Source organism: Tamandua tetradactyla, chromosome 6 (assembly GCF_023851605.1).
Source record: "Tamandua tetradactyla isolate mTamTet1 chromosome 6, mTamTet1.pri, whole genome shotgun sequence".
Lineage (NCBI taxonomy): Eukaryota > Metazoa > Chordata > Mammalia > Pilosa > Myrmecophagidae > Tamandua > Tamandua tetradactyla.
The window spans coordinates 2614077-2627025 of record NC_135332.1 but is presented as its reverse complement, the minus strand read 5'-3'; the positions used below and the strand labels follow the sequence as shown (position 1 = coordinate 2627025).

The window sequence follows — 12949 nt, the reverse complement described above, 5'->3', positions numbered from 1 at the left end:
AGAGTCGAGAGGCTACTCTGGAGGTTACTCTAATACATGCTTCAGTTAGACCTTGCTACCTATCATAATCTGACAACCCCCAACCAGGACCATCCCAGCCAATCCTAAAGAACACCTAGGGCAATATATAAGATTCCACAAGGGTTCCAGGCACTAGGGTAACTTTCCAGAAACTGCAACCTCCAGATGGGTCCCTGGTCCAGACACGTCCTAAAACCTAGCCCAGCCTCTCCAGAATATCAGATAGTTCCATCTTCCTACCCCATATTAGTGACAGACTCTTCCAATATCAAAAATTTAGACTGGCCATAGCTCAAATGCCCCTAAAGAGAGGTATGGAAAGATCAAAGGTAATGGTGGAGTTATACATAGAAGATAGGATTTAACAAATGAATGTGAATGCTAAATCATTAAATTGATATCTCTTTCAGTCTCCAGTGTTTTAGAACAGCTAGAAGTAAAAACCTAAAATTGTGAAATTGTAACCCATGTCAAAGTCTGAAATATGTTCTATAACTAATTGTGGTGCTGTGCTTTGAAATTTATAGCTTTTTTGAAGATACGTTATTTTTCACAAAAAAAGAAGGAAAAAATGTCGATTGTGATGATAAAGTATTTAAGCCCTCTAACCTCCTATATTCTGGAGGAGCTAAAGGAAAAATCTGAGAGGATTGTATGGTAGCCCATGACAAACTCTGGGATCTGTGCTGTAACCACTTGTTGAAGAGTGCTTTGAAAACAATTACTTTTTTATTTCTTTGCTTTGTATATCTGTTGTACTATACAATAAAAGAAGTTAAAAAAAAAAAGAACATGGTCTTTTCTGAGGTATGTAACAGCTCCAAACTAGCACAGCAGGTACGAGTGAGAGTGACCTGTGCGTGTGTGTGTGTGCATGTGTGCATGCGTTGGCACATGCATGTGCATATGGACGTGTGTGAGGCCACCTCTGCCCGCATCCGGGGATCTAGGACTCCCCAGACAGGCTCCCAGTTGGGGAGACAACACTTTTGGTTCCTGAAGCTGGGTATTCTGAAAATGCCTTTAGTTCCCTCTCTCCCATCCTGGAAGCTGGAGCCGGACGGCAGAGGAGCAGGGGGCAGGAGGGCAGCACCTGGGCTGCCGGGAGCCAGGCCCTGCAGAGTGGGGATGCGTGAGGAGGGCTGGAGGGAAAGCAGGCACTGGGGGCTGCTGGTTTTAGGATCTGGCGACGAAGGGTTGGCTTTGCTGAGCCGGGGCACGGCATCAAGCCTGACTCCCCTGGGGCTAGAGAAGGAGATCCTGTCCTGAGAGCTGAGCCAGGGGGCTTCAGCCTCCATGGGGACCTCCCAGGGGCCACGAGCCCACCACCCCTGAGCTGTGAGTTAGGGAAACTCTAGAGCTCCCCAGGGTATTCCCTGGGCCCCAAACCCATGCAAATACAAATACCACAGTCATCACCTCCTGTGATGCAGGAAATCTGGACACCACACGGCTGGGATCCGAGGGGGTGCTCCCCCCCCCACAGACTACAGAGAAGGAAGTGGTCGGCAGGACAGCAGGGCAGTGGGTCTCGGGACTCCTGGGTCTGGACACTCTGAGCTGGTGCCAGTCTCTGTGGCAGAGACAAGGCTGCGATGGCATGGAGAAAGCTGAGATTCAGTGTCGTGGGACCACAGCTCAGGCACGACAGCGGCTCCCAGCCAGGGTCTGCTTTATTTCTTGCACAGCACAAAGGTTCCAAAAGAGAAAGGAAAATACCCCACTTTGGCTGGTCCCAGTCAGGTCAGAGGGGCACGCCTCTCCTAGTGTCAGAGATGAGGGGCTCCTGTCCTGACTGAGTGCTGGGCTTTTATACATTCCATGGATTCCATGGGGAGGCGCCTCTGTCAGTGAGCATCTGGTGTGTCCTGCCAGTAGCTGGGACTAGATAAGATGTAATGCCTCCTCTGGCTGCCTACGGGCTCTTGCTAAATAGAAACATAAGAAACATCTGCAAGCAAACAAGCAGGAGGGGAAAAGGAGAGGGGTAGGCAAGGACTGGGAGATGGCTGCTGCGTGTGTCCTTTACTTCTGCAGCAGATGGCTGTGTTCCTGGCACCTCTCACCGACCGATTCAATCAATATTTGTTGGGTGAATGAATGGACAAGTGGATGAAGGGAATGGACAAGTCTCTAGGGCTGGGAATCGGTCTCCCTCTCCAAAACTCAGATCTGCACTTGAATTCCAGGACTACCCACCCATGCTGACCCCTTCCTGTGAGTCCTACCCCCTCCTGTCCCTTCTGTCACTCAGCCCAGAACTGGCACCATGTGGCTTTTCTGTCCCCCATTCCTCTGCAGAGACTACGGTCCCTGTGCAGAAATGCTGGGTCTGCAGGGCTGCTTCTCCCCTTGCGAGGCGGCCTCCCGGGAGCACAGGGGCAGTGCTGGGGCTTTGCCCAGAGCGGGGAGCTTACAGGCTCCACCCCTGCCCGGTCTGTCCCTGCTGCATCTCTAAGCGTGCTCAGGGCCGCCACCTGCAGCCTTGACTCCCCAGCTCCTCCCTGGCCCTTCTTCCCCAGGTCTCCCAGACTAAGCCTTTGTCTACACAGTCAGAGCGGCCAGTGCGGTCTCCCACCCAGCTCAGGCCCTCTGTGGTCACCTTCTTGAAGTTCTTAACAATTTCACCTCGGAATTTCTGTTTCTCACGTGAAATCTGATGAGAAAATGGAGCATGCTCTTGGGGCCTGGAGCTCCGGCTCATGCACATCCCCTCCCACCACCTCCCTGGACTGGTTCTTGGTCTCCCCTCCCTGGGCCCCTGCCCGCCTCTGCCCCAGGACCGCTGTCTTCCCTAGTGGAGGTCCAAACGTGGCTCAAGGAGGATTGGACTCCTCCAGATTGACCCAGCATCTTGGGGTGGGAGAGGGTGGCGCTGTCCCCTCCCCGGGCTGACAACGCCCCTGTCAATTTGTGGGAAAGTTGGTGGGAAAGGGGCGGCCCCTCCATTCACAGTCCGGGTGCTGAGCACCTGCCAGCGTGAAAGTTGAAATTCTCCGGGGCCGCCCGTCTGCCGTGGCCTGGGGTGGGGTGGGGGCTGTGGGAAGGGGCTGGGGTTGGCTTCCCCACCCCTCCCAGGGACCCCGCAGGTCCATTTACTGGGCCACCTGCTGATAAAGTCCCAATCCTTCTCATTTCTTCTCAAGGTCCGCGCGACCCAGTCTCAGCAGCCAGGGCTCCGGCACCTGCATGGGGCTCGCTCTGCCTGCAGTCAGAGTCCCCTCCCTGTCCACCACGGGGTCCCCATGCCCCTGCCTGCCTCCGCTGATTGGGGGGGGGGGGAGTGCATACATAGAGGAGACCCCTTCTGCCGCAGGGGCCCAGGGTGACGGGGCTCAGGCGGGTTCCCCTGATGGGCATCCCTGCGCTGAGGTCCTGCTGCAGCCAGCGTGCCAGGTCCAGCCCCAGCAGCTCCCACAGCTCCCTGCACCCACCTTCCCCAGGGCACGTGCCCCTCTCGCTCTCTCCCCGCCCTGCACGCTGGCCCTCAGCTCTGAAGGACGCCCCTGCCTGGGAAAGCATTTTCATGTCTGCCATTGTGACCCCCTGTGGCTCTTGGGGGGCTCTCAATCCTCCATTTCACAGGTGAGGGGACAGAGTTCAGAGAGGTGCCGCCACGTGCCTGGGCCACACAGCCTTGAAGGCTCAGCTGGAAACTGGCCCAGACAGCCTGGCTCCGAAGCCTGGGCTGCACCCAACACTCCACGAGTTGGGACCCCCAGAACCCGAAGAGAGCCGGGGCGCTTGTGAGGGCTAGACCCCAGCAGCCAGGAGGGCGCCGGGGGACACTGGGGGTGGGGGAGAGGCCAGGGGAGGCCGGACCAGGGGGAGGCTGGGGGAATAGGTTCCTGTTGGCCTTTGTCACAGTGGGGACAGGGACCCCTCAGAGGCTATGAGCAGCGCCAGGCAGCTGCGTTGGGGTGCCCCTGGCCATGCCCTGGCTGTGGGGAGGAGGCGGCAGGGACTGCCCCAAGCCCCAGATGAGTGGACAGGCCGCCCGTGCCAGGGAAGTGGGGGCCAGGGCACCCAGGGGCTGAAGAAAGTCTGCAGTGGGACGTGACCGTGGGGGGCGTGGGGAGGGAGGGGGATGTCCTAGGGCAGGCGGAGGGGGGGGACATCCCAGGGCGGGGGGGGGGGGGCAGTGCGTCCCGGGGGTGGGGGCGTCCCAGGCACACACAGCAGGGGCTCTGAGGATGTCTCCAGAGGGGAGGGACGGTCCCCCTCCATCACAGCTGGGTGGGCTCCCGGGAGCTCCCCCACCAGCCCTGTGGACCCGGTGGGACCCCGGCTGTCTGCGCACACACCCGCCCCTCCGTATTGCTGTCCTCGCTCCCCATCCCCCTGCCCCCTCCCTGTCCTTATCTTTCCTCGGGATCCAGTCTCCATGGCGACTCAGCACCCCAGCGCGCTACATCCCAGCCTCTGCCAGGGACTTGGAGCCGGCCCGGCCCTCCCCCCACCTCGGCCCGCAGTCCCTGTCTCCTCCCCCTGGGGCGAGGCTGGGGCCAGCCTCCGGTCCCGACTGATACATTCATTTTCCAGCTCTGACAGGGAGGGAGGCAGCGCTTCTGGGGAGACCGCCCCCCCATTCCCAACCCCCCTCCAGCGGCCGCAGCTCAGCCAGCCCGTCGAGGGGGACACCCCACCCCTGCCCATCCCTGGGCCCGCTCTCTACACCCAGACCCTCTACCCATTCCCCACCCTCCATGCCGAGGCCCACCTTCTCAGTCATTTCCTTCTGTCATCGGCTCGGCAAACAGGCAAGTCATGCGTCCTCAAACCTGGGAGGGGGGGAAAGGGGCTACCTGGGGGGGAGGGGAGGGATGGGTCTAGGGAAGGAGGATGAGGGCCACTGGGAACCCAGGATCAAGGTAACAGTCTGGATTCTGTTCTAAAGGTTCTCTCTCTCTCTCTACCCCCTCTCACTCTCCAAGGAGAGAAAATGGAGCTTCATGGGAAGCTCCAGCAACAGTTCGTAAGTAGCTGGGCCTGTTGGGGTTGCGGCGGTGGGCCTGGCATGGGCACAGCTGGGTAGCTAAAGGTGGCCCTTCCAAGAGGTCCCGGGCCCGAGGCCTTCCTGGGGCAGGGAACTGGAGACTGGGTCTGCAAGGCCACAGAGCCAGGGACAAGGAGAGAGGGGGATGCTGCAGGAAGGCAGATTCTAGCTCAGAGCCGGAGCATGGGGGGAATCCAGCACAGCTGCCCAACTGGAATGGGCATTTCGGGCATCAGGAAGTCCACCCTCTCCTTACCATCCCCACGGCACAGGGGTGGGGTTTGTAGTTGATATTTCTTGGTGGGGGTGGGGGTGTCCTGGTGAAGTGCAAATTTCCTTGAGAACCCCTACTGCTAAAGGCTGTGGAGAAGAGGGCAATGAGCTCTGTGCCCAGAAATTGTACCATTGAGGCTCAGAGATGTAAAGCAACCTGCCCAAGGTGGCACAGCAAGGATACAACAGAACCAGGACTTGATCCAGGCTTTCTCCTTCTGGGGCTCGTGCATCACTGTGGCCCCCACTCTGGGATCCCCAGGTTCTAGGATGCATGTCAGTGAGGAATGGGTGGAGCTTGGAGACCCCAAAGGGAAACTGAGGTGGCACCCAAGGGTCCCAGGACAGAATGAGGTGTCCTGTCTCTCAGCCATCAGCCTGAACCCCCATCACCCCACCAGATCCCTGACTCTGCTTTTGAATGGCCTGCTCTGCCCCCCAGATCCCACTCACCGTACCCCAAGTTGGAGCTGGGCCTGGTGCCGCGGCCCACGGAGCCGCGCGAGCTTCCCGCCTGCTGCATCTGCCTGGAGAGGCTGCGTGAGCCCGTCTCGCTGGGCTGCGGCCACGACTTCTGCGCTCAGTGCTTCAGCACCCATCGCGCCCCGGGCTGCCAGCCCCCCTGCTGCCCCGAGTGCCGCAAGACGTGCCGCCAGCGGACGGGCCTGCGGGGCCTGGGCGAGAGGATGCGGCTCCTGCCGCAGCGGCCGCTGCCCCCCGTGTTGCAGGTGCAAGACGCCAGTCACGCCGCGCGCCGTGGGCCCAGCTCCCGAAGGGCGGGACGGGGCCGGGGGCCCGACCCCCAGCTCAGCGTGCCCACCCGCCCGCCCGTCCGCAGGAGACCCGCGACGTGAAGGCGGAACCGCTGCTGCTGGTGCGCATAGGCGCCTCCGGGGGCCTCATCCTCAGGATGGGGGCCGTCAACCGCTGCCTGAAGCACCCCCTGGCCAGGGACACCCCTGTCTGCCTGCTCGCCGTCCTGGGGGAGCAGCACTCCAGCAAGGCCTGCCTTCTCAACCGTCTGCTCGGGGCCCTGCAGGGTCTGGTGAGGGCCGGCCTGGGGCGGAGGGGGAGAGGGGCGCCGGGTGAGGCTGGGCCTGGGGCAGTTGGGGGGGCACCTGGTTAGGGTGGGCCTGGGGGGACAGAGGGGTTCCTGGCGGGGGCGGGCCGGGGGGTCTGCGGTGCGGGGAGGGGACCAGGAGTCCCAGCCTGGCCACTGGGAGGGGAGGAGGCACGAGGCAGCCCCGCCCCCTTCTCTCCCTGCAGGAGTCCAGCGAGGGCGGCTGGCCGTCGGGAGGGGGGGGCTCCCCGCAGGGGCTCAGTTGGGGCACCAGCAGCCTCTCCAGGGGCATTTGGATGTGGAGCCACCCCTTCCTGCTGGGGAAGGAAGGGAGGAAGGTGAGGGGAGAAAGGCCGGAGGGGGACGGGATTGGGTTGGGGTGAGGGCAGAGGGGGAGAGAGAAGGGGGAGAGGGGCCAAAGGAGGAGGGAGGGTGGGTGGGGGGGGGGGGTCACCCAGGCAGCAGCCCTGACTCCTGCGTGTCCCCCGCCCCTGCTGCAGGTGGCTGTCTTTCTGGTGGATACGGGGGGTGCCATGAGCCCGGAACTGAGCAGAGAGACGAGACTCAAGCTGTGCGCCTTTACTTCCATGTTGAGTTCCTACCAGGTAAGGCCCGGGACTCAGGCCCCCTCCCCAGCAGCTCTCTCACCCCGGGACCACCCCTGAACTCACAGCAAAGGGTCACCCTGATCTCACAGCATGGGCTCCCCATCGATCCCAAGATGCCCCCAGAAGAGGGTCGGGGGTCTCGGGGGCCTGATCCTGGGCCTGCCCCATGGCCTGGGGGCCCCTTCCCCTCCCTGGGTCTCCCCAGGGTCATGCTGCCTTTCCAGACCCCCTGGGTCCTGTGTCTCCTTTTCCTAGATCCTCAGCACCTCCCAGGAGCGGAAGGACATGGACCTGGAATACCTGGAGGTGAGGGCTTGGGTCTTGGGGTGCCTCCCCAGCCCCACCCTGCTGTGAGGCCAGGGGTCTGGATGCGATGGGACTCGGTCTCCTCCAGCTCTGGCCCAGGATTATTTCATTCTCAAACTGCGTCAGTGGGCTGGAGGGCATGTGTGCAGCGCAGGGGCGGGTGGGGGGCGGGGGTGCTGATGTGGGGAGAGGGGAGCTGGAGTCCGAGAGTGGGTGCGGGGCGGGGGGCAGTTTGGGGAGATAGGCTCAGGACGCCGTAGTGTGGGGTGCTCTGAGCCCTCCCCCTTCCTCCAGGTGTTTGTCCACGTGGCCGAGGTGATGGGCAAGCATTATGGGATGGTGCCGATCCAGGTGAGACGCCCCTCCCCCGCGTCTCCACCCCCGCCCGAGCACACCCCCGCGCTGGCTGGTGCCGGGACCCCTCTTGCTTCTCTCCCAGCATCTGGATCTCTTGGTCCGTGACTCATCCCACCTGAAAAAGGCAGGGCCGGGACCCGTGGGTGACGTCATCCAGGTGAGCAGGCGGGGCGCTGCGGGGGTGGGGGCGATGGCAGGTGTCTGCGCCGGGAGGAGGCTGGGGGGGGCGGTCGGGTGGGCTTCTGGCAGCCAGGTGGGGGGGGGCGGGGGCAGGTTCCCCCCTCAGAGCGCTCCCCGTGCACCTCCCAGCAGCCGCCGGGCAGGTTCCCCAGGGTCCGGGAGCTGCTCCGAGGGAAGCGAGCCCGCTGCTACCTCTTGCCCTGTCCGGGGCGGCGCTGGGCCAGCAAAGGCCAAGAACGTCCCTGCGGTGAGCAGAGCCTCCACCTGGGTGCCGCCCCCCCCCAACTCTGCCCTCGGGGCACCCAGCCCCCCAGCCCCCGACACCCTGCTCCCTAAGCCCGGGCCCGCCCCAGCGTCCCCGCCCTCGGCGCCAGGAACCTCTCTCTTCCCCAGACCCGCGCAGAGACGCGGGCGACGTCCTGGCCGCCTACGCCGCGGAGGTGCTGAGCGCGGCGCCCCAGCACGCAAAGAGCCGCTGCGGGGGGCCCTGCGGAGACGCGCGGGCCGCGGCCCGGGGGGACAGGCGCCTGCTCACCGGGCAGCAGCTGGCTCAGGAAATCAAGGTCCGGGGCGTTCCCCAGGCGCAGGGGGCCCCGCTGGTCCCGCTCTCCCCGGCTCACCCGCGCCCTGCAATCCCTCTGCAGAACCTGTCCGGCTGGATGGGGAGGACGGTGCCGGCATTCACCTCCCCGGAGGAGGTAGGGGGCTCCCTGCGGTGGGGTGGGGGGCTCGGGGCTCCGGGGGCGGGGAGGGGAGCCGGGCAGGCGGACTGGGGGGCGGGGGGGAGGAGGGAGGCAGCCTGCGCTTTTCCGGGGCAGATGGCGGCCCAGCTGCACGACCTCCGCAAGGTGGATGCGGCCAAGAGGGAGTTTGAGGAGTACGTGAGGCAGCAGGTAGGCAGGGGCGGGGCGGGGGCGGGGCCTGCCGGGGCTCGCCCCTCCCCCCAGGAGGAGGGGGCGGGGTCTCCTCGCTAGGCGCCGCCGTCCCTCCCGTCGCAGGACCTGGCCACCAAGCGCATCTTCTCGGCTCTCCGGATCCTGCCGGACACTATGCGCCATCTGCTGTCCGCCCAGAAGGAGGCCGTCCTGGCGCGGCACGGGGTGGCCCTGCTGTGCGGCGGGAGGGCGCAGGCCCTGGACGCCCTGGAGGCCGAGCTGCAGGCCCGGTCCAAGGCCTTCCTGGACGCCTACACGCTGCGCTTCTGCGGCCACCTGGCGGCCGTGGGGGGCGCGGTGGGCGCGGGGCTCATGGGCCTGGCGGGGGGCGTGGTGGGCGCCGGCATGGCCGCGGCGGCGCTGGCCGCGGAGGCCGGCATGGTGGCCGCGGGGGCCGCGGTGGGCGCCACGGGGGCCGCTGTGGTGGGGGGCGGCGTGGGCGCGGGGCTGGCGGCCACGGTGGGCTGCATGGAGAAGGAGGGAGACGAGCGGCTGCAGGGCGGGGACGAGGAGCCCCTTCTCGGGGGCGAGTAACAGCGCCAGGGGCGGGAGGTGGGCGAGGCCAGCCTGGGGGATCCCGGAAGCTGGGGGGGGCGCAGGGCCTGCTCCTGGCTGCGAAGATTTGCAAATCCGCTGTCCTTCCACAGCAAGGCCCCCCACCCATAAGGAGGCCCTGCCTGCCCAGCCCCGCCACCCCCAAGTCTGCCCTTGGCAGTTGGGGGACACTCCAGGTCGAGCCATCTTAGGGTCCCCAGGCAGGGTGCATCTCCACCCACCCTTCTCCCCACCCCACCCCTGCCCTTGGGCCGGCGCCGTGTGTCGGCAACGGTGACATGCCCCCTCCACGACAGGCCAAATGCCGGGGAAGGGGCCTTCCTCACGCTCTGAGCTAAGCCCGGCAGCCCCCACCCCCAGGGCCCTGTGGAGGAAGACAGGGTGAAGGGCTCTGCCCCTGATGCCCCCCTGCCCCGAGACGTGAGGAGACCGCTTGTCTCCGTGTTCACGGGAGGCCCCTTGAAGCAGTCCCCCCAGACCTCAGGTCTCCCTAGGGGGCTTGAGGGACAGGGCGCCTGGCCCTTGGCAGGGAAGCCTCCCGTGTTGCTCAGACGAGGACGGCCGGACACATGACACGAGAAATAAAACGTGTGTACCCGACTGTCCGCATCCCGGTAAATCATTGGAACAGGGTTTCAGAGACTCTGGAGCGGGAGAAGGTGCCTCCAGGCGCCCGTTACGGGGACTGTGGCTGGAAAGGGGGACTCTGAAGTGCAAATAAATCTGGGGGTCTGCGCCGGAGGCCCACCCCTCTCAGGGGCTGGGGGAGGGCTCAGGCCCAAAGGCCAAGCTCCTGGCCACCCTCGCTGGCTTGCCCACCAGAGCTTGGGGTCCCGCGCCCTCAGCACCTGCCCCTGATGACCCTGATAATGGTTTGTCCAATGGCTTCGGTCCCGAGGAGAGGGACAGAACCCACAGGTGGGGTCTCCAGCCCGGAGCTCACCCACCTGCCCTCCCAACCCAGCTCCTGTCTAGGATGACACTTATTGCATTGGGAGTGTCACGGAGCGCAAACCAACAAGGGCGTCTCAGGTCCCACTCCTGGTGGCAGAAGCATGAGGGCCCTGAGCTCTTGGCTCCCATGTAGGTGTCCCACACAGGGACATCAGCGGAAGAGATTTCGCTCCAGGCAGCCCAGGTTGTTGGAGATGGGCCTTTTGGACCCCTTCTTCTGACAGCTCAGGCCCAGCTCTGGGAAACAGTGTGCGGGGGGCAGGGGCCGAAGGAGCTGGCCGGGGACAGATGGCTCAGCAATGGAGGCTGCAGTGAACAGGCTGGGGACAGAAAACAGGGTGCAGATGAGTCCCCGCGCTGGGTGGGGGCTAGCAGGTGACGTCAAAGGGCGAGGAGGACTCTGTACATTTTGGAGCCAGGGGCCGGGTATGGGTGCGTCCAGACTTTGTGTGGTGGCTGTCGAGAGAGGCGCTGTGGACCCATCTCCGGCCTTCCAGCATCATCTGCTGGACACATGAGCCATGAAGCCTCCAAATGGAACCTCCCAGATTTGGGGGCTGGCAGGCCCAGGACTTGGAGGGCCCAGAGAGGGAGGTTTTGTCCAGTTACGGTGCCACCCAACAAAACTGGAAGGGACGCTGGGAATCGGTTCTCTCTGCTGCTTGGACAGATGGGGAGACGGAGGCGCAGCAGAGCAAGCCCTCAGCATTAAAAAACGTGTAACTGCAGTGATATTTCGTCTTGGGCTTTATAGTTTACAAACCGACTTCCCAAACATCCTGTCCCTTTAGCCTCCACACCATCTCACACAGTATGTGAAACACCCGTTTCTACAGAGCGAGAAACCAAAGCTCTATTGAGGATGCTTCTCAGTTGAAACGAGAAGTTGGAGATAAAGCCAGGACTTGAACCCAAGTTTTCTGAGGCCGAACACCTTGCTCAGGTGAGTCTGCACCCCAAGGTCTCTGCAGACTCCAAGGCTGGGCATCTGTATCCCAAAGGCCAACTTGATGTCTCCTGGGCTTCCGACACAGGCTCTGGACCCACGAGAGGATTACGTGGGCAACCCCACGCCCGACATCTTAGCAGAGCCCTGAGGCCTGGCTGGTTTCCCTCATAGGATATGTGGGAAGTCGTGAATGCCAAGAGTCTCATATGACAAGTTTTTGGGTTAGGGGTTTGGTGGGAACTCACATGCAGTTCTCCCTCCCGAGGCCTCTTGTGGAAGGGGCAAGGTCGCCAGAAACAAGGAGTCTGAACTTTCACCCCAGTTACATTAAACTATGGCATGAGTGAGAAATGAGCTTTTCATTGCATTAAGTGAGCAAGATATCTATGCTTACTTGTTACAGCACCACAGCCTAACCCACCCTAACTAACACAGAAACTTGTTCCTTAAAATGTGATAATGCTGTAACAAATATCTAAAATTTATTATCACTAGCTGAGGGCTGGGCAGGAAGGAAACACACTTGCTGGACCCATTTTATGCAGTAACAAAACATTTCACTGCAAACCTTATCTTGAAAGGTAGACTTCATGCTGGGAAGGGGAAATTTTAAAAGAAAATATCCTGCCAACCCACAAAATGCAGAAAAGAAAGAAAGCAGCTCTATTATTGATTAAGCATTAAAGCAGACTTCGAGTCGTTGCCAAATAGATTACAGTGATAGAAGGAAATCCCCTCTTATTTATATAGACGAGAAGGTAGAACCTGTTACATTCACGTCTTCATCTAAGAGGATGCAACCCCACCATTTGCTTTCATAGTTCACCCCAAATTCACCTGGTGATCTGGTTGGCCAATAGTGCTAGTTAATTCCCTTTTCCTAAAGGGAAAAATACATCTTGTATCTCTACTGGCCAGGAGGAGCTGGCTAAACTCCTAGGCCCCATTTTCCTTGATGTTGAATTTTAAGAGCTGGCCTCCAGGTGCTGAGAAAAATATCCTCGGGTGGTAACGTGGGCAAGAGGCTTACTTAGCCTTTAAAAAGATTGGCAACCTGTCAACGGCACAGAGGATGGCTTTACAAAAATGGGAGCAAAAAAAGGTCTCTTTCCCTCTTGGCAACAAGGCAAATTCAATCTCATTTTTATTTACCCTTGCAATCCCCCACTTTTGTTACTATTTTGCAATAACAATGCAGTTTTCTAATTATCTCCCCAATTGCCATTTCTACCTTTCTTTGGGCAGTTTGCAACCACCCATACATTCAACAAGTCCTGTAAAATACAAAGCAATGTATTTTACAAATACAAATATGACAGGATGAAGTTTTTAAGAATTCAGTACACTATGGCACCTTGGGGAAGAAACTTCTACAGAGGCCATACCAATGGTGACTGTTTAAAGTAAATTCTTAATTAGCAGTTTGCAAAACTTCTCCTTCAGCATATATTAATTTTATACATTGTAGCATTGTCTTCATTGCTTGCACTTTGATGTGATTAATTATTCGAGTATTAATTTGTCATTCCTTACAAAGTCGTAGCTAACCTAAGCCTCGGAGAAGCTCACCTACAGAACCCGGGCATCTGCACTTTTAGTTAAGAGTTCTTCTCTAAAGCCAGAGTCTGCTCATTCACGTAAATAACATCACATTGACATCGTAATTTAGGTATTCGGTAATTGTTCCATCTTCTAAATAATATAGCTCAGACGTGAGATGCAAAGACACCGTGGCCATTCTCTGGTATTCACACT

The 12949-nt window shown here is 60.6% G+C and overlaps 1 protein-coding gene across 1 annotated transcript; it reads left to right on the top strand.

Moving 5' to 3' along the window:
- The first annotated feature begins 4561 nt into the window (after nucleotides 1–4561).
- RNF112 (ring finger protein 112) lies at nucleotides 4562–9884 on the top strand. Its single transcript, XM_077162977.1, has 14 exons — nucleotides 4562–4781; nucleotides 4956–4996; nucleotides 5733–6018; nucleotides 6129–6335; nucleotides 6557–6688; nucleotides 6851–6955; nucleotides 7214–7264; nucleotides 7559–7615; nucleotides 7704–7778; nucleotides 7931–8048; nucleotides 8195–8364; nucleotides 8446–8499; nucleotides 8620–8694; nucleotides 8800–9884. Exons 1-14 carry the CDS (start codon nucleotides 4728–4730, stop codon nucleotides 9268–9270), a joined length of 1896 nt encoding a protein of 631 aa, XP_077019092.1. The 5' UTR covers nucleotides 4562–4727; the 3' UTR covers nucleotides 9271–9884.
- Nucleotides 9885–12949: the final 3065 nt, after the last annotated feature.